The sequence below is a fragment of the Macaca nemestrina genome, chromosome 10 (assembly GCF_043159975.1).
Source record: "Macaca nemestrina isolate mMacNem1 chromosome 10, mMacNem.hap1, whole genome shotgun sequence".
Taxonomy (NCBI): domain Eukaryota; kingdom Metazoa; phylum Chordata; class Mammalia; order Primates; family Cercopithecidae; genus Macaca; species Macaca nemestrina.
In genome coordinates this window covers 113,665,843-113,687,156 of record NC_092134.1, presented here as the reverse complement: position 1 = coordinate 113,687,156, position 21,314 = coordinate 113,665,843, and the positions used below count along the sequence as shown (strand labels likewise).

The 21,314-nt window shown below is 35.3% G+C and overlaps 1 protein-coding gene across 21 annotated transcripts in view; it reads left to right on the top strand.

Annotated features, from left to right (window-relative positions):
* The window catches only part of LOC105492180 (coiled-coil domain containing 91), a 372,391-nt gene that overhangs the window by 97,429 nt on the left and 253,648 nt on the right, over positions 1–21,314 (top strand). For 4 of the 21 annotated variants that reach the window (XR_011609272.1, XM_071071974.1, XM_011759195.3 and 1 more), the window contains one exon: positions 7,945–8,073. The exons of 15 other annotated variants lie outside the window; for them this stretch is intronic. Coding sequence is in view for 3 of the 6 variants with exons in the window: in XM_071071974.1 (XP_070928075.1) it covers positions 8,054–8,073 (20 nt within the window). In the remaining 3 variants the exon portion in view is untranslated. Of the gene's footprint in view, positions 1–7,944; positions 8,074–19,782; positions 19,979–21,314 lie in introns of those variants that run through there. 2 more of the 21 variants (XM_011759200.3, XM_011759199.3) reach the window with 1 other exon arrangement.

Sequence of the window (21,314 nt, the reverse complement as noted above, 5' to 3'; positions counted from 1 at the left end):
TCTTGTTGTGTGTCTACCAGGGTGATGTTTTAGTATCAGGGTGATGTTGACCTCATAGAATGACTTAGGGCAGAGTACCTCTTTCTCCGTTTTTTGGAATAGTTTCAGTAGGAATGGTACCAGTTGTTCTTTGTGTATCTGGTAGAGTTCAGATGTGGATATGTCTAGTCCTGGGCTTTTATTAGTTGGTAGGCTACTTATTATTGATTCTGTTTGGGAGCTTGTTATTGATCTGTTCAGGAATTTAATTTCTTGCTGGTTCAGACATGGGAGGGTGTATATGTCCAGGAATTTATCCATTTCTTGTAGATTTTCTAGTTTGCATGCATGGAGGTGTTCATAATATTCCCTGATGGTTCTTTGTATTTCTGTGTGGTCAGTGATAATATCCCCTTTATTGTTTCTAATTGTGTTTACTTGGATCATTACTTTTTTCTTATTTATTTGTCTAGCTAGTGGTCTATTTTACGAATTTTTTTCAAAAAGCCAACTGCTGGATTCATTGATCTTTTGAATGAATGAATGAATGAATGAATGAATTTATTTTGTCCCAGTCTCCTTGAGTTCGGCTCTAATTTTGGTTATTTCTTGTCTTCTGCTAGCTTGGGGGTGGGTTTGCTCTTGGTTTTCTAGTTCTCTTAATTGTGATGTTACGTTGTTAAATTGAGATCTTTTTAACTTCTTTGTGTGGACATTTAGTGCTATAAATTTCCCTTTTAACACTGTCTTAGCTGTGTCCCAGGGATTCTGGTATGTTGTATCTTTGTTCTCATTCGTTTCAAAGAACTTCTTAATTTCTGCCTTATCTTCATTATTTACCCAAAGTTATTCAGGAGCAGATTATTCAATTTTCATGTAATTGAATGGTTTTGAGCTATTTTCTTAGTTTTGAATTCTATTTTTATTGCACTCTCATCTGAGAGAATGTTTGTTATGATTTCAGTTCTTTTGCATTTGTTGAGGAGCGTCCTATGTTTGATTGTGTGGTCAATTTTAGAATACATGCCTTGTAGCAATGAGAAGAATGTGTATTCTGCTGTTTTTGGGTGGAGAGTTCTGTAGTTGTCTTATCAGGTCCATTTGATCCAGTGCTGAGTTTAGGTCCTGAATATCTTAATTATTTTATCTTAATTATTTTTTTTGCTTTGATGCTCTATTTCTGTCAGTGGGGTTTTGAAGTCTCCCACCATTACTGTGTGGGAGTCTAAGACTCTTTGAAGGTCTCCATGACCTTGCTTTATGAATCTGGGTGCTCCTGTGTTGGTTGCATATATGTTTAGGATAGATCTTATTGAATTGAGCCCTTTGCCATTATGTAGTGCTGTTACTTGTCTTTTTGGATCTGTGTTGGTTTGAAGTCTGTTTTTTTCTGAAATAAGGACTGTAATCCCTGCTTTTTTTCTGATTTCCTTGTGCTTGTTAGAGTTTTCTCCATCCCTTTATTTTGAGCCTGTAGGTGTCATTGCATGTGAGATGGGGCTCTTGAAGGCAACATACCATTAGGTCTTTGTTCTTTATCCAACTTACCACTCTGTGCCTTTTAATTAAGGCATTTAGTCCACTTACATTCAAGCTTAGTATTGAAATGTGTGGATTTGATTCTGTCATCATGATGTTAGCTGGTCATTATGCAGACTTGTTTGTGTAGTTGCCTTATAATAGTGTCACTGGTCTGTGTACTTAAGTGTGTTTTTGTAGTGGCTAGTCCAAATAAAGCTTTCATTAATGCAATAGGAGCCAATTGTTTTTTATATTTTGTTCATTGTAGATGTGGGATCATATTACAGTTAAATTATCACTTTTTAAGGAGTTAAATGTTAAGTATTCTAAATTTCTGATTGATATTAACCTTAAAGATTAGTTTGTGAGGCTTCATACCCAACTCATATATTTTTTAAAAGTATACTGTATTTTAGCGTTGGTATTTCTTGTTAAAATATTTAGTTTTTATATATTTTAGTTTTTTATGTTTATCAAGAGGTATAACTTTGGTATTTTACTGTACTCTTGTGGCAATACATTCTTTATGTGAAGGCATTTCCTCACCACTCTATCCCTATTTTTCTTACTTTGAAAAAATGTTAGGTTGATGCAAAAGTAATTTCTGTTTTGGACCATGAATTTTAAATCATTATAACTAGGCTTGAACACATCTTTATTAAGCAAATTAGGAACCATTACAATCAACACATTTTTACCAACAAGAAACAAGGTTGTTTATTCCTGTAGTATAAAAATCCATGCTTCAGCATTCAGTAACCTCTTGGAAAGCATTTTCTGCACCCTGCTGGTTGTAGAAATGTTTTCCCTGAAAAAGTTGTTGAGGTGCTTGAAAAAGTTGTAGTTGATTGGTGAGAGATCAGGTCAATATGGCAGATGAGACAAAACTTCATGGCTCAATTCGTTCAATTTTTGAAGCATTGGTTGTGCAACATGTGGTCAGGCATTGTCATGGACAAGAATTGGGCCCTTTCTGTTGACCAATGCTGGCTGCAGGCATTGTATTTTCAGTGCATCTCATCGATTTGCCAAGCTTACTTCTCAGATGTAATGGTTTTACTGGAATTCAGAAGGCTGTTGTGGATCATACCAGCAGCAGACCACCAACCAGTGACCATGACCTTTTTTTGGTGCAAGTTTGGCTTTGGGAAGTACTTTGGAGCTTCTTTTCAGTCCACCTACTGAGCTGGTAATTGCCAGTTGTCATAATATCCACTTTTTGTTGCATGTCACAATCTGATTGAGAAATGATTGTTGTTGCATAGAATAAGAGAAGACAACACATCAAATGATGGTTTTTTTGGTTTTCGCTCAGCTCATGAAGCACACACTTATTGAGCTTTTTCACCTTTCCACTTTGCTTCAAATGCTAAATGACTGAGAATGGTCAATGTTGAGTTCTTTGGCAACCTCTTGTGTAGTTGTAAGAGGATGCGCTTTGATGATTGCTCTCAGTTGGTTGTTGTCAACTTCCAGTGGCCAGCCACTGTGATCTTCATCTTCAAGGCTCTTATCTCCTTTGCAAAACTTCTTGAACCACCAATGCATTGTACGTTTATTAGCAGTTCTTGGGCCAAATGCGTTGTTGATGTTGCGAGTTGTCTCTGTTGCTTTACGACCCATTTTGAACTAAAATAAGAAAATTGCTCATATTTTCTTTTTGTCTAACATCATTTCTGTGGTCTAAAATAAACATAAAATAAACAGCAAGTAATATGTCATCAGCAAAAGAACATAAAGTGATAAATGCCCATTTAAATGATGTATGACATAACCACATTAATTTAAGAATGTGTTCTAACATCAAACAGCGAATTCCAAGAATGCAAAAACCGCAGTTACTTTTGCAGCAACCTAATACAAATGAAAATCTACCATTTTCAATATATTTCACCTTTATGGCTGATTAACTTTAATGGATATAATAACAATAGAACTTTATTTAAACTATATATTTCTTGTAAATTTGGGCATATAAAATTTCTTGGAGGTCATTTAAGAGTTTAGGTGTCTAATAGCTGTTATTTCTTTTAACCTGCTTGAAAAGAGGAGATAATGACACCTAACATTGATGAGAGTTATAGTCTTTAGTAGGTTCAAATTTTGCTTTTGAGTCCCTGTTTTTGGTTGATGGCACACGTGTTTAGGTATCTGTCTCTAAGTATATGTTGGTGTGATGACTAGATTTTTAAAAATAAATAGTATTTTCACCATATTAATATGAAATAGGCTGGTCTTCTGCTGTTGAAACTATTATGAGTATCAAATTTATAAAAGTCACAAGAGTGTCGTATATAAATGGTCAGGTAGATGTACATTGCCTTTGTTAATACTTAAATAGAGTACTCTATTTGGATAGTACTTAATGCTTCTCAAATTGTAGATGTAAACTTGGGCAAAGTACCCTTCAAACCTCTAAAGTGAATAATTCTGTTTATATACAATGATACTTATTTTGTGTGTACTCTGGAAATTATTATGGGGCTGTTTATTTCATTTTAGGATGCTGAGTCAGCTTCTGGCAAATTATATATTTGTAATCTACTGATACCTGTCAATAAGGTGCTAAAAGGCTTTTTTGTAGATGTTTCTATTTTATGATTTAAATAACAGGCAAAGAAAAGAAAGAAGATTTTAATTTCAAAATACATAGTGATTAAGTCAAAGATTATGAATATACATTATAAAAAGATTAACAGCAAGAGTGTCTTGGGCATATAGATACAAAATAGTAAGAACAGAAGAAGCCCATTCAGAGAATAAGGCGTAAAATCTGCAACTGAAGAAAAACTAGCACACATAGAAGTAAGAGAACCGAAAATAATGCTCGTAACTTAAATGAATGCAAATTGTGGCAAGCTTTATATTGAAGGTTCAAAGAAAGAGAAGAAAGAACAAATAGTTGTGTTTCATTTTGCTAATATTCACATACTGTAACTAGATTTCCCATTATAATTAACTGGATGAGTAGAAGGGGACTTTAAAGTAGTTTTGTTTTACTTCATTAAGTTTTGTTTTCTACTGGCGGTAGGGTATGGTTAAGAGCTTATTTCAGGACTGTTGCTTTTATTTTATTCTTTTAATTGGCATTGTTAAGTCACTGTATATATGCTAGCTAGTCATGTTTTGCTTTCTCTTTAGGCATTTAATGATAGAACAGTAACTTCTGTTGTTGGTATCAATTTAAATATATGTTTTATTGAAAACATTAGTTTCTTAAAATTCTTTTTGAAGTTTTCATCTCTTTCTCTCTCTTTTAACTTATGCTTTTCCTATTTGGTTCTCTGTATTCTGTTTCCTTGTCTGTATGTTTTTTTTTTCTCCAAGAGACGGGACCTTGATCTGCCACCCAGACTGGAGTACAGTGATGTGATTATAGTTCACTGCAGCCTTGAACTCCTGGGCTCAAACCATCTTTCCACCTCAGCCTTCCCAGTAGCTGGGACACTGTGCTCACCTCCTTGTCTGCAGTGCACCTGGCTCTTTGCCTGTATTTTTCATTGTTTGTTTACCTACTAGAAAAATAACACACACACATGCCCAAAATCTTAACATGATTTTAACTTGCATTTTTAGTGCTTGTGGAGTGGAGAATATGAGCTTGAGCTTTAGAGTCAAACAGACGTGAATTCTGATCGTGACTTGACAGTCTTCTAGTTTGTAAAATCTTGTACTTTACAATTAAACTCAGAATCTTAGATTCTTCATTTATGAAATGGTTGTTATAGAGAGGATGAAAGTAAGTTGACACACAAAAAATATATTTTACAGCACCTAGACCATAGTATGTACCAGGTCAATGACAGTTCTCTCCCCTTTATTCATTTCACTTAAGAGAAATTTGAGCTATTCTTTTTCGTCATTGATATGCTTTGGCTCTGTGTCCCCACCCAAATCTCATCTCGAATTGTAATCCCCCCATGTCAACGGAGGGACCTGGTGGGAGGTGATTGGATTATGGAGGTGGTTCCCCCCGCATGCTGTTCTTGTGGTAATGAGTTCTCACAAGATCTTCTGGTTTAAAAGTATCGCTCTTCCCCTTCTCTGTCTCTGTTTCTCCTTCTGTCTTGTGAAAAAGGTGCCTGCTTCCCCTTTGCCTTCTCCTGTGATTGTAAGCTTCCTGAGGCATCCCCAGCCATGTGGAACTGTGAGTCAGTTAAACCTGCTTTCTCTCTCTCTCTCTCTCTCTCTTTTTTTTGAGACGGGGTTTCGCTATTGTTTCCCAGGCTGGAGTGCAGTGGCGCGATTTCGGCTTACTGTAACCTCTGCCTCCTGGATTCATGCGATTCTCTTGCCTCAGCCTCCCCAGTAGCTGGGATTACAGGCATGTGCCACTATACCTGGCTAATTTTTGTATTTTTAGTAGAGATGGGGTTTAGCCATATTGGCCAGGCTGGTTTGGAACTCCTGACCTCAGGTGATCCACCTGCTTCAGCCTCCCAAAGTGCTGGGATTACAGGTTTGAGCTACCATGCCTGACGTAAACCTGCTTTCTTTATACATCACTCAGTCTCAGGTAGTATCTTTATAGCAGTGTGAGAATGGCTTAATAGAGTCATGTAAAAAAAGATATTTTAAAATGAAAACTATTCATTGTCTACATTCAGCACAAGTTTTAGGGTTATCTGATTCTAGCCCTGTTCACTGTCTTTGAGTTATTTTACATTTACAGCTCTTCATGTGTTGTAGGAACTGACTTGAAATTCTGATTGATTCTGCACCTTTGGAAAAAAGCAGTTGCACCTCCATTTGCAATTTATTTCATTTGTTCACTCTCTATAAATTTGCCCTATTTTAAATGATTTTTCCTTTGAAGTGGTTATAACATTTGCCTGGTTCCCTCATTGTATGAGTAGAATAAAATCTTTAGTATATATCTACTTTATCTCTCTGAGAGTCAAGATTTTATCTTTTATTGAAAGTCATATTTTGATATTTAAAATATTTCCAAGAAATTTCTAAATGAAATTTTTAAAATAAATTGATTTATTGAACACCTTTGATGTACAGCACACTAATATTTTTATCATTTCCTATTTGGAGTGTTGCAGTGGTGATCTCAAACTAAAAACAATGGCAAGTCTTTCCATGATATCTAACAACTAAGTACTTTAGATAATAATTTATTTTTTATTATTTTAATACCAATGTGATATTCTCAGGGTGAAGTTTTCTGATATAAAGGATTGTTCTATATCTTACATTACATAGTGTCTTGAATATAGTGCTACTCTACGATTGCATTTTGAATAAGTGATTAGTTAAATGAGTCCAGTAAAGAACACAGGCACTGTTTTCTTAAGTGTGTCATTATCTTTTATTGAGTTTAAAAAATTTCTTAAGGATCTAGTTTCCAGAGACTCAGGAGCCAAAAACTACCTCAGCAGGAACCTAACATTTTAAAATGATGTGTTCAAAACATACCACGTTAGCTTAAGGTGTGATATAATTTTTTTCTTCCACTTCAGAAATTGCATAGAATTTTGTTCACTCAGTGTGACCAAGAGTTAAAAGAAAAAAGTCTTTTATTTTTAGATAGTAAATTTGGATAAAAGATACTATGATTTTGGAATATTCCTCCCATATTCTTCAAGCGTTTTAGACTCCTTATATAATTTTTTATTATAGTTTACTTCATTAATTTATTTCTACTTTCATTTATTTTTGGATGCTGTGAGATTTTCTTCTTGCTGTGATATTAAAGAAGCAGTGGGGAATGAACATTTTTTAAATTTTATTTTTAAAATTTTTTATTTTTTTAATTTTCCCATTCAAAAAGTTATATTTATGTTTATATTATATAATTTTATGTTGACTATGCTAGCAAAAGATTACAAGGTCTGTTCCTCTGCATCTCTTTTAGAAGTGGAAACAATTTTTTTTGTCATTTACATAATTCTGAAATTTGATTATTGCAATTTGTAGTATACAGGGTTATCTAAACAGCCCTTTGGAACACTTATTCCTCAAAGAAACAAGTAGGGGTGAGGTCTTTATTTATAGTATGCCAATAACTCTAGAAAATAATAAAAAATAACTAAAATGGTAGAAATTTTATCAACGATGTAATCATTGTATTAAGGGAGTGATCGTTTGTATTTCCCGTGTTCCTCCATCTTGGCTTTTTAAAAGCTATTATATATTTTTCCTTCAATTTCCAACCTAGATGTCTTAGATACATCCTAAAATCCATTCTATTACATCTATATATCTATACATATAATATATAAACATATACATTATATATCAAGGGTCATTTCCTGTAAGGAACCCTTCCTTGGGTTAGAAACAATGATTTTCTAAACACTGACTTTCACTGTTTTCTGTAAATTTTAAAAGAAATGTGTACGCTTAGTTTCAATTTTTTTTAGTAACAGATCTTCATATTTAGATATGCGATTTGGATCTCCATAGTACTTGCAAATTTTTTGTTTTCCATAACAGTGACTTCCCTACATGAGTGATTTTCAAAGGTGTCAACAATGAGCATTGAATAGGAAGATGTGGATTCAACAACATAGACCTGAAAATACATTTGGAGATCAGAGGTGAAATGACAGTTTATGAAAGCAGGTAGTCACCAGCCTCTAATGTACCTAAAAGATGAAAGAATGGTATTAAAAACGAGGACCCGCTTTGGATAATAGGATGGTTGAATGAAAATTAAAGGCCAAAACTATTTTCTGAGTTACAAGTTATAAAAATCATTATTTTATTGGCATATTCCTCTTAAATTATTTTAATCATTAACAGATAAACAGGTTTATTTTTTGGAGTATAGGTAAAAGTGCATGGCTATTTTTACCCATTTCTTATTTAGAATTAACCAGAGTTATTATGTTTATGTAAAATGAAACAGAAATGACCACAAACAGAATTACTGGAAAAAATAATTGCATACTGTTTGGAAACTTGGTGCTCCTTCGCCTGTGTCATGTTTTGACATAGTTAGCTTTTTGTGCTTTAGAAGAGGTCTGTCAATGAAAAATGATATGTCCAAGTGACTTGCTAGTTAAAAGTTAAAAATGAAGAACTGCCATTCATTGCACTTTTGATTTGCTTTGTAGCTGTGAAGGAATATTGTGCTGACTCTGTATTCTCTAAATCTTAGAAAACCAAGGATTTCACATTTAAAATGAAGCAAATTGTATATACTCCTGCTTAAGCCTTAAAAGCAAGCAAACAAACAACATGTCCAAAGAAACAAAATTTTATAGATTTCTACTTAAAAAAATTTTGGCTGTGTTTTCGTGGAAATAGGTGGTGTTGGGCACACCTGATTTCCTGCCTTTGAAGATTTTGGGCATGAGGACTGACACTATACAATTTTTAATAGACCAAAGAATACTGTAAGCACTTTGAAACTTAAAAAATTGTACCTTGACTAAGTCAGAAGATAATGTTTTACATACTAGAATTTGTAATTTTAAAATTATGTTTATAATTTCCCATTTATTAAGCACACACATTTAAAACATGTATACCATCATTACTATACAATATTTTGTGTCTATATATGTGGACAATATATACCAGGACAGATTTTTTTCTAGGGGTTGGATGTTATAGGGCAGTCACGTTAAGTTAGTGAAGCTATGTGAATTGTAGCATAGCCAAAAATGTAGAGGTTTATCTGAAAAAAACCTAGTTCTCACTTAGAGGGAAATTATATGCTCTCTTTCTTTCACAGATGCTATTCATTTGTTTTCTCATTTTATATTAAAAATTGGATTTAGATTATGAAACACTTAGTAAACATAGTATCAAATTCAACAACTTTCTGAAAATTCCTCTGATACCTCATAAATTGAAAATGCATATGAATAGTAAGCACTTTACCTTCAACTTTCCATATGTTGTATTGGTCTGATTAGCAGGATGCCAGAAAGGCTTGCATCTCCAAATCTTGTGTTTACTGGTGTGTTGCTGATTTTTTGTTTTGTTTTGTTTTTTTTCCCCACCAAGGCTAGTTGGCCCCTGTTAGTCTTTACTTTGAAGCTAGATCCTTTCCTATCTTATTAACCCAGAGCATGCTTTGATTAGGGGTTAATGTGACTCCTGGGGGTTGTTTATTCCAGTTAGAAAGGATATTGAAACAAAAGTCTTTAGAAGTATATTTTTAAGCAAGTATAGTTATTTTTATTTTTTCTTTGTTATATTTAAAAATAACACACATGAATCTGCTATTTAACTTAAGAACTAGAGTGTTATCAATTTCATAATTTTTCTTCTGTCCTATCCCTTTGCCTTTGTCCCTGGAGGAATCACTGTCCTCAATTTTATGTTAGCGTTTCCTTGATTTTGTAAAAAAAAAAAAAAAACAAAAACAAAACAAAAACAACAACAAAAATTTGTGTGTGTGTGCATGCATATATATATATATATATATATATATATATATATGAGCTTTGCTTGTTTATGTGCTTTATAAAAATGGGTTCATACTGTTTGAAATCTTTAGGATTTATATTGTTAACCCAAATTTTTGTCTGTGAGATTCAGTCATGTTGTTTCATATATCTGCAGTTTCTTTATTTTCACTGCTAAATAATTGATTATGCTACAACTCAGGTACCCATTTAATGTCAGTGAGTATTTAGGTTTTTGCCACTTATTTGCTGTTATTAACAGTAACTGGTAGGAACATTCTGATATATATTTTTAGTGGTAGCAAGTCTTTATTTAGCAGTTTTGCCTAGGGAAGGATTTTGTTGAGACCAAGTTATTTTTCCTCTGATGAGTAATTCTTTAGATGTGTGTTTTTTTAAATTATATAATTTCCCCTTTGCTGTTTCCTCTTTACTTTTATTGTGACTTACAGAAAAGCTTCAAGAAATGGACAAATAATTCCCATATATACTTCCTTCATTTTCTTCAAAGGTTAACATTTTACCTCATTTGCTTTATCATTTTCTTCTTTTTCCTTCTCATTTTTCTTATTCTTCTCAGTATTTATTTAGTGTTCTTTTGGTTCTTACACTGAGGGCATTCAGTCAAGATACTATGTCCCAAAGTAACTTGGGTTAGTTTTTACCCCTCCCTCTCTCATACTGTGTTATGTGATCAGGTTATTCATTTGCAAGTTCATTTGTTGTTCTTTGTAATCTGTTTAGGATTTCTCATCCCCCTGCCTGTTGATTTCGTTTTTCTTTTATTGAGTATGTGAAACATTAACATGGTGCCAAAAGTTGGGAATTGTATTAAAACCTATATTCAGAGAAGAGAGATTTCTTGCCGTTCATTTCTTATCTTTCCACCTCATTCCTGCCTATCTTCCACTATCCTGTTTGTTTTTCGCTTTATCCTTCATACATTTCCTTTACAGCAAATAAGTAGATGTATGTATCTTTGTCTTTTCATATATTTAAGGGCCTTTTGTATGTTTTCGTTTTGGTAAATCGTTCACATCTTTTGCTTATTGTACTATAGGATGTTTTTTATTCTCTTAACCTTTTTTTCCCCCTAGGTTTTAAAGGATCTTTATTTATTAGGAATATTGGCCCTTATCTGTGATACATGTTATACATATTAGTTTTTTTTTTCTAACTTGTTAGTTGGTTTTTATATTTGTTTTGACAGAAAAAACATCTTGTATATTCTGTAGTGAAATTAGTCAGTCTTTCCTTGTGTCGTATCTATAATCTAGCCATAGTTAGAATGCCCTTTCTTATGTCTAAGGTGAAGAAGAACTCACTCATGTTTTCTCCTAGAGTATATGATCTCATTAAACTGTTTAGATCCCTGATCCTATTTGGAGTTTCTTTTTGGGTATGATATGATATATGAGTTTAATTTTATTTAACACATTTTTTTCCAAACAACTAATCAATGTTCTGTCACTGTTATATTAACAAGCCTATCTTTGACGCAGTAATTTGAAATGCTGCTTTTATCACATACTTGCTTCACACATACTTGGATCTATTTTTGGAGTTTCTGATATGTTCTTCTGATCTGTTAATTGTTGCACCAAATAATCTACTATCTTATTTATAGAGGTTCTATAACATAATTTAATATAGCAAATTTTGATAGTAGTATGTTTTAATATAGTTTAATTTAGTAGATTTTAATAAGAGGGAATGGTATTCCCCATATAGCTTTTCTCTTTTAGTGTTGTTCTTTTCTTTCAAGTTCACTTTTTAAATGTGGCATTTAATGCCCATTTATCTAACTTCATTATAAAAAACTTACTCGGATTGTATTAAGTCTATACGTTAATTAAGAGAGGACTAGGTATTTTTGTGATATTTAGATGTTCTATCCTATTAGAAGAGATATCTTTACCTTTGTTTAGGTCTATTTCTTTGTCTTTCAGGAGTGTTTTAAAGTTTTCTTCACATTTCTTGCTAAATTTATTCTTAAGTACTGTATCATGTCTTCATTGCAGTGAAAAATAGTTATTTTCTCTACCATTACATTCTCTAAATGGTTATTGTTTTTACATATGAATTATATTGGTTTCTGCTGGTTAAGTTTATGTCCTCTACTCTACTGAATGCTTTTATTATTAGAGTTAATTTTATATGTATTCTCATGATAGCAACATTAAATTGTTTTCACCTTTTTTCTGTTTTTATGGTGCTATTTCATTTCTGTTGTTTAATTGCATCGATTTGTGCCTTTAGTACAATGCTTAAAAGTTAGAGAGTAGGCATCCTTTTCTTATTCCTCATCTGTATGGAAACACCTTTAATCTTTTCCCATTAATTAAGATGCTGCCTTTAGGGCTGAGGTTTATATATTTTATTATCTTAAGTATCCATCAGTTTCTATTTTCTGATTGTTTTTAACTGAAATGGGTGTTTAATTTTATCACAGGCCTTTCCAGAGTCTGGAGATAATCATACAGTTTTTATTTTTAAGTTTGTAAATATGGAGTATTAATGAATTCTGTAATAGGTAACCAGTCTTGCATTCCTGGAGTAAGTTCTGTTGGTTCACTGCATATCATTTTAATGTGGTGCTGGATTTATTTTGTTAATATTTTATTTAGAACTTATACTTCATTATTTATAAGTGATACTCGAATCTGAAAATCTTGAATTTTTCTGATTTTTAATGTCTTTATAAGGTGTTACTATTAATGTTATGTTAATTGTAGTAATGCTAATGAAGTTTTCCTTCATTTTCAGTGTTCATCTCAATTTTAGAATATTGGGTTTATCTAGTGTTTGAATTTTTGGTAGAAATCCCCTTGAAATAATCTGAGCCTAATGCTTTCTTTGTGGGGTAGTTGCCTAACTTTTATTTCACAAGAAAATTTATTTTTGAGGTTTAAAAAAATATTTAGTCAGATCAACTTTTAGAAACTACATTCTTTACGAATTTTTTCATTTTTCTACATGCTTTGGTTGATTTACTTAGAAGTCTGTAGAAGAACCTTGTTGCTTTCTTTTATTTATTATACTTTATGTTCTAGGGTACATGTGCACAATGTGCAGGTTTGTTACATATGTATACATGTGCCATGTTGGTGTGCTGCACCCATGAACTTGTCACTTACATTAGGTATATCTCTGAATGCTCTCCCTCCCCCCTCCCCTCACCCCACAACAGGCCCCGGTGTGTGATGTTCCCCTTCCTGTGTCCTAGTGTTCTCATTGTTCAATTCCCACCTATGAGTGAGAACATGTGGTGTTTGGTTTTCTATTCTTGTGATAGTTTGCTGAGAATGATGGTTTCCAACTGCATCCGTGTCCCTACAAAGGACATAAACTCATCCTTTTTTATGGCTGCATAGTATTCCGTGGTGTATATGTGCCACATTTTCTTAATCCAGTCTGTCATTGATGGACATTTGGGTGGTTCCAAGTCTTTGCTATTGTGAATAGTGCCACAGTAAACATACGTATGCATGTTCTTTATAGCAGCATGATTTATAATCCTTTGGGTATATACCCAGTAATGGGATGGCTGGGTCAAATCGTATTTCTAGTTCTAGATCCTTGAGGAATCACCACACTGTCTTCCACAATGGTTGAACTAGTTTACAGTCCCACCAACAGTGTAAGAGTGTTCCTATTTCTCCACATCCTCTCCAGCACCTGTTGTTTCCTGACTTTTTAATGATCGCTATTCTAACTGGTGTGAGATGGTATCTTATTGTGGTTTTGATTTGCATTTCTCCGATGGCTAGTGATGATGAGCATTTTTTCATGTGTCTGTTGGCTGCATAAATGTCTTCTTTTGAGAAACATCTGCTCATATCCTTTGCCCACTTTTTGATGGGGTTGTTTTTTTCTTGTAAATTTGTTTGAGTTCTTTGTAGATTCTGGATATTAGCCCTTTGTCAGATGAGTAGATTGCAAAAATTTTCTCCCATTCTGTAGGTTGCCTGTTCACTCTGATGGTAGTTTCTTTTGCTGTGCAGAAGCTTTTTAGTTTAATGAGATCCCATTTCTCAATTTTGGCTTTTGTTGCCATTACTTTTGGTGTTTTAGACATGAAGTCCTTGCCCATGTCTGTGTGCTGAATGGTACTGCCTAGGTTTTCTTCTAGGGTTTTTATGGTTTTAGGTCTGACATTTAAGTCTCTAATCCATCTTGAATTAATTTTTGTATAAGGTGTAAGGAAGGGATCCAGTTTCAGCTTTCTACTTATGGCTAGCCAGTTTTCCTAGCACCATTTATTAAATAGGGAATCCTATCCTCATTTCTTGTTTTTGTCAGCCTTGTCAAAGATTAGATGGTTGTAGATGTGTGGTATTATTTCTGAGGGCTCTGCTCTGTTCCATTGGTCTATATCTCTGTTTTGGTACCAGTACCATGCTGTTTTGGTTACCGTAGCCTTGTAGAATAGTTTGAAGTCAGGTAGCGTGATGCCTGCTGGTTTGTTCTTTTGGCTTAGGATTGTCTTGGCAGTGTGGGGTCTTTTATGGTTCCATATGAACTTTAAAGTAGTTTTTTCCAATTCAGTGAAGACAGTCATTGGTAGCTTGATGGGGATGGCATTGAATCTATAAATTACCTTGGGCAGTATGGCCATTTTCACGATACTGATTCTTCGTATCCATGAGCATGGAATGTTCTTCCATTTGTTTGTGTCCTCTTTTATTTCATTGATCAGTGGTTTGTAGTTCTCCTTGAAGAGGTCCTTCACATCTCTTGTAAGTTGGATTCCTAGGTATTTTATTCTCTTTGAAACAATTGTGAATGGGAGTTCATTCATGATTTGGATCTCTGTTTGTCTGTTACTGGTGTATAAGAATGCTTGTGATTTTTGCACATTGATTTTGTGTCCTGAGACTTTGCTGAAGTTGCTTATCAGCTTAAGGAGATTTTTGGGCTGAGATGATGAGGTTTTCTAAATATACAATCATGTCATCTGCAAACAGGGACAATTTGACTTCTTCTTTTCCTAATTGGATACCCTTTATTTCTTTCTCTTGCTTGATTGCCCTGGCCAGAACTTCCAACACTATGTTGACTAGGAGTGGTGAGAGAGGGCATCCCTGTCTTGTGCCAGTTTTCAAAGGAAATGCTTCCAGTTTTTTCCCATTCAGTATGATATTGGCTGTGGGTTTGTCATAAATAGCTCTTATGATTTTGAGATATGTTCCATCAATAGCGAATTTATTGAGAGTTCTTAGCATGAAGGGCTGTTGAATTTTGTCAAAGGCCTTTTCTGCATCAATTGAGATAATCGTGTGGTTTTTGTCTTTGGTTCTGTTTATATGCTGGGTTACATTTGTTGATTTGCGTATGTTGAACCAGCCTTGCATCCCAGGGATGAAGCCCACTTGATCATGATGGATAAGCTTTTTGATGTGCTGCTGAATCCGGTTTGCCAGTATTTTATTGAGGATTTTTGCATCGACGTTCATCAGGGATATTGGTCCAAAATTCTCTTTTTTGTTGTTGTGTCTCTGCCAGGCTTTGGTATCAGAATGATGTTGGCCTCATAAAATGAGTTAGGGGGGATTCCCTCTTTCTCTATTGATTGGAATAGTTTCAGAAGGAATGGTACTAGCTCCTCCTTGTACCTCTGGTAGAATTCGACTGTGAATCTGTTTGGTCCTGGACTTTTTTTGGTTGCTAGGCTCTTAATTATTGCCTCAATTTCAGAGCCTGTTATTGGTCTATTCAGGGATTCAGCGTCTTCCTGGTTTAGTCCTGGGTGAGTGTATGTGTCCAGGAATTTACCCGTTTCTTCTAGGTTTTCTAGTTTATTTGCGCAGAGGTGTTTATAGTATTCTCTGATGGTAGTTTGTATTTCTGTGGGGTCGGTGGTGATATCCCCTATATCATTTTTTATTGTGTCTATTTGATTCTTCTCTCTTTTTTTCTTTGTTAGTCTTGCTCGTGGTCTATCAATTTTGTTGATCTTTTCAAAAAACCAGCTTCTGGATTCATTGATTTTTTTGAAGAGTTTTTTGTGTGTCTATCTCCTTCATTTCTGCTCTGATCCTAGTTATCTCTTGCCTTCTGCTAGCTTTTGGATGTGTTTGCTCCTGCTACTCTAGTTCTTTTACTTGTGATGTTTGTGTGTCAATTTTAGATCTTTTCTGCTTTCTCTTCTGGGCATTTAGTGCTATAAATTTCCCTCTACACACTGCTTTAAATGTATCCCAGAGATTCTGGTATGTTGTATCTTTGTTCTCATTGGTTTCAAAGAAGATCTTTATTTCTACCTTCATTTCGTTATGTACCTAGGAGTCCTTCAGGAACAGGTTGTTCAGTTTCCATGCAGTTGAGCAGTTTTGATTGAGTTTCTTAATCCTGAGTTCTAGTTTGATTGCACTGTGGTCTGAGAGACAGTTTGTTACAATTTCTGTTATTTTGCATTTGCTAGGAGTATTTTACTTCTAACTATGTGGTCAGTTTTGGAATAAGTTCAATGTGGTGTTGGGAAGAACGTTTATTCTGTGGATTTGGGGTGGAGAGTTCTGTAGATGTCTATTAGGTCCCCTTGGTGCATAGTTGAGTTCAATTCCTGGATATCCTTGTTAGCTTTCTGCCTTGTTGATCTGTCTAATGTTGACAGTGGGGTGTTGAAATCTCCCATTATTATTTTGTGGGAGTCTAAGTCTCTTTGTAAGTCTCTAAGGATTTGCTTTATGAATCTGGTCCACCTGTATTGGGTGCATATATGTTCAAGATAGTTAGCTCTTCTTGTTGAATTGATCCCTTTACCATTATGTAATGGCCTTCTTTGTCTCTTTTGATCTTTGTTGGTTTAAAGTCTCTTTTATCAGATACTAGGATTGCAGCTTCTGGCTTTTTTTGTTTTCCATTTGCTTGGTAGATCTTCCTCCACCCATTTATTTTGAGCCTTTGGGTGTGTCTGCACGAGATGGGTCTCCTGAATACAGCACACTGATGGGTCTTAACTCTATCCAATTTGCCAGTCTGTGTCTTTTAATTGGAGCATTTAGCCAATTTAAATTCAAGGTTAATTTTGTTATGTGTGAATTTGTTCCTGTAATTAAGATGTTAGCTGGTTTTTTTGCTCGTTAGTTGATGCAGTTTCTTCCTGACATTGATGGTCTTTACACTTTGGCATGTTTTTGCAGTGACTGGTACCTGTTGTTCCTTTCCATGTTTAGTGCTTCATTCAGGAGCTCTTGTAGGGCAGATCTGGTGGTGACAGAATCTCTCAGCATTTGCTTGTCTGTAAAGGATTTTATTTCTCCTTCACTTATGAAACTTAGTTTGGCTGGATATGACATTCTGGGTTGAACATTCTTTTCTTTAAGAACGGTGAGTATCGGCCCCCACTCTCTTTTGGCTTATAGAGTTTCTGTGTAGAGATCCACTGTTAGTCTGATGGGCTTCCCTTTGTGAGTAACCCGACCTTTCTTGCTGGCTGCCTTTAATATTTTTTCCTTCATTTCAACTTTGGTGCTCTTCTCGAGGAGTATTTTTGTTGAGTTCTCTGTATTTCCTGAATTTGAATGTTGACCTGCCTTGCTAGGTTGGGGAAGTTCTGGATAATATACTGCAGAGTGTTTTCCACCTTGGTTCCATTCTCCCCGTTACTTCTAGGTACACCAGTGAGACGTAGATATGATCTTTTCACATAGTCTTGTATTTCTTGGAGACTTTGTTCGTTTCTTTTTACTCTTTTTTCTCTAAACTTCTCTTTTCGCTTCATTTCATTCATTTGATCTTCAATCACTGATACCCTTCCATCCTGTTGATGGAATCGGTTACTGAAGCTTGTGCATTTGTCACGTAGTTCTTGTGTCACGGTTTTCATCTCAATCAGGTCGTTTAAGGGCTTCTCTACATTGGTTATTCTAGTTAGCCATTTGTCAACTCTTTTTTCAAGGTTTTTAGTTTCTTTGCGCCGGGTTCGTACTTCCTTCTTTAGCTCGGAGAAGTTTGATCGCCTGAAGCCTTCTTCTCTCAACTCGTGAAAGTCATTCTCCATGCAGCTTTGTTCCATTGCTGGCGAGGAGCTGTGTTTCTTTGGAGGGGGAGAGGCGCTCTGATTTTTAGAATTTTCAGCTTTTTTGAACTACTTTTTCCCCATCTTAGTGGTTTTGTCTGCCTTTGGTCTTTGATGATGGTGACGTAAAGGTGGGCTTTTGGTGTGGATGTCCTTTCTGTTTGTTAGTTTTCCTTCTAACAGTCAGGACCCTCTGCTGCAGGTCTGTTGGAGTTTGCTTGAGTTCCACTCCAGACCCTGTTTGCCTGGGTATCAGCAGCAGAGGCTGCGGAAGAGTGAGTATTGCTGAACAGCAAATATTGCTGTCTGATCATTCCTCTGGAAGCTTCGTCTCAGGGGTGTACCCGGCCGTGTGAGTTGTGAGGTGTCAATCTGTGCCTAGTGGGGGATGTCTCCCAGTTAGGTTACCCAGGGATCAGGGACCCATTAGAGCAGGCAGTCTGTTCGTTCTCAGATCTCAAACTCCATGCTGGGAGAACCACACTACTCTCTTTAAAGCTGACAGACAGGGACATTTTCATCTGCAGAGATTTCTGCTTCCTTTTGTTTGGCTATGCCCTGTCCACAGAGGTGGATCTACAGAGGCAGGACGGCTTCCTTGAGCTGTGGTGGGCTCCACCCAGTTGGAGTTTCTTGGCCACTTTGTTTACCTACTTAAGCCGCAGTAGTGGCGGGCGCCCCTCCCCCAGCCTTGCTGCTGCCTTGCAGTTAGATCTCAGACTGCTGTGCTAGCAATGAGGGAGGCTCTGTGGGCATGGGATCCTCCCAGCGAGGCACGGGATGTAATCTCATGGTGTGCCGTTTGCTAAGACCCTTGTTAAAGTGCAGTATTAGGGTGGGAGTAACCTGATTTTCCAGGTGTTATCATGGTTTTCCTTGGCTAGGAAAGAGAATTCCCTTCCTCCTTGCACTTCCCGGGTGAGGTGATGCCTCGCCCTGCTTTGGCTCTCGCTCGTTGGGCTGCACCTACTGTCCAGCACCCACTGTCCGAGAAGCCTCAGTGAGATGAACCCTGTACGTCAGTCAGAAGTGCAGAAATCACCTGTCTACTGTGTTGCTAACGCTGGGAGCTGGAGACTGGAGCTGTTCCTATTCGGCCATCTTTGCGCCACCCAACGTTACTACTTTCTAGTTTCTTCTGTTATAATAGCTATATTCTCCTTATCATTTAATTTTGTATATTTGAGTTCTTTCCCTTTTATTGTTAGCTACTATTTTGTTTAATTTTCATTTGAAATCCAGGATTTCGAATAGTTATATGTACCCTTTTTTCTTATTAATCTACTTCAGTGATTGCAGTATCTTTATTATTTTCCTTATTCTACGTTTTAAATTTTCTTTTTTGTTTCTTTTATAGTTTGAGCTGGGAATTTAATTTATTGTTTTTTTGATTGAAGTGTTCAGTGCTATGAAGTTTTGTTTCTAATCACTGCTTTAAATGTTTCCCATTTATTGTTATGCAATGGTTTGTCACTATTTCTTAAAAATCTTGTAGTATCTTAACAGACAATAGAAAATTAGAATTATTTTGTGCTTGAGTGAATAATGGGATAGATGTGAAAAGATTTCTAGAAAAGCTTGTTTTGAATGTTGCCAACTTAAAACTTCAGTGACAATTTCCATTTACTGAATGCTTACCATGTCCCTGTCACTGAGCTAGGTGGTTGGTATACATTATCTCATTTAAGCTGTACAACATCATTTTGAGCTTTATTTCCCCATTTTCACAAGAGGAAACTTTGGCTTAGAAGAGTTATTGTAATTTGCCTAAGGCTGCATAATGCATAAATTGTTAATGTTTGAATTTGAATCCATTTCTGACTCTAATGCCTATGGCTTTTACCTAGAGAATAATATTGTGAGGTCACAGAGGTACTGAAGAAACATGGCATAGTCAGGGAATGTTAGTAATACTGTGTGACTGGAGTGAAGTTAGCACTTAGTGGTATCATTTCTGGCTTGAGCAAATGGTTTTTTGAGGTATTATTAACATGATGGAAAACATGAAGCAAAGCAGGTCTATATAAGATGATAGGCAGGTTTGGTATATCTGTTGGACACCTGAATGAAACAATCTGGTAGTAAGGTGAGTATAGATCTAGATTTCTGCAGAGTGATTTATACTGGAGATGTATTGAGTATCATTAGCTTAGAGGTGGTAATTTAAATAATGGATTTTGAAAGTGGTAGTCCAGAATATTCTGTGCAGTGAGAAGATCAGCAGATATATGAAATAATGAAACTTGAGGTTTATTGGAGAAATAGTCTGAAAAGGAATCAAGAAAATGGTATTCAAAGTGTTAGGTAGAAATATAACAGGGACCAAAGGAGGAGTTTTAAGAAAAATGGAGGGTGATTATCATGTTCTCTGAAGAACTGAAGAAAGATAAGATCAGATGTGTTTATTTAATTTAATAGTATCTAATATTACAACTAGTATCTTAAATCCAGTGGAGTGATGAAGATTGGGTCGAGGAAGAAGAAAATGGCGACAGGGGTTATGAACTGTTCAGGAACTTGGTTATGAAGAGAAAGGGTCATAGTACAGTACTAGTTAGTATGAGACTCTAGGTACCTTCATTCCCTCTCTCTACTGTCCTCTTTCAACCTCTCCCTTTCATCTCTTTCTTTTCCTCTTTTCTTCTTACTTGCTCCCATTCTTCCTGTATTCTACTCACTTTCCCTCCTTTCTCCCTAATATGATACACTTGGACATTTAATGTTACAGGAGAAGAATTTAACTTGGGACAGCATGACATCTTATCTTATGCCTATAAATATGAATAACATACATAAATATTGAAATAGCTGTTAGATCAGAATGAAACTGTTAATAGTTTCTTGAATATAGGATCACAGCCACATATATACCTTTAAATAAACATACTTGCTTAATAAATTTTAATAATATTCTTTAAAATAATAAAATATCAACACTGTACTAAATGCTTTACATGTTTTCCACAATTTAAACCTTATCAGCAAAATCTCTGCCCATTTTATAGATGAGGACACTGAAGCACAGAGAAGTTAAGTAACTTGTCCATTGTTCTATACTTGGTATGGTAGTGTGGTTCTAGAGTCTATGTTCTTAACCACAAGGCTGTATTCCTTCTCAGTCCACTATACTAGTTACTTTCATGCCTTTAAAAGTTCATTAGTAATATTTTTGTTTTAAATTATGATGCAGAATTAGAAGTGGGAATATTTTGATGTTTTGAAGAAATCTCTTTCACTATTATACTTGTATAGAATAGTGAAGATTAGAAAAACATAATTTCTGAAGTAGGGATACCAAGTACAAACATGAATTAAAATTTCGCTTTTCTGTATTTGAGTTAAAGAATTGAAATGCCTGGCCGGGCACGGTGGCTCATGCCTGTAATCCTAGCTCTTTGGGAGGCCGAGGCGGGTGGATCAGG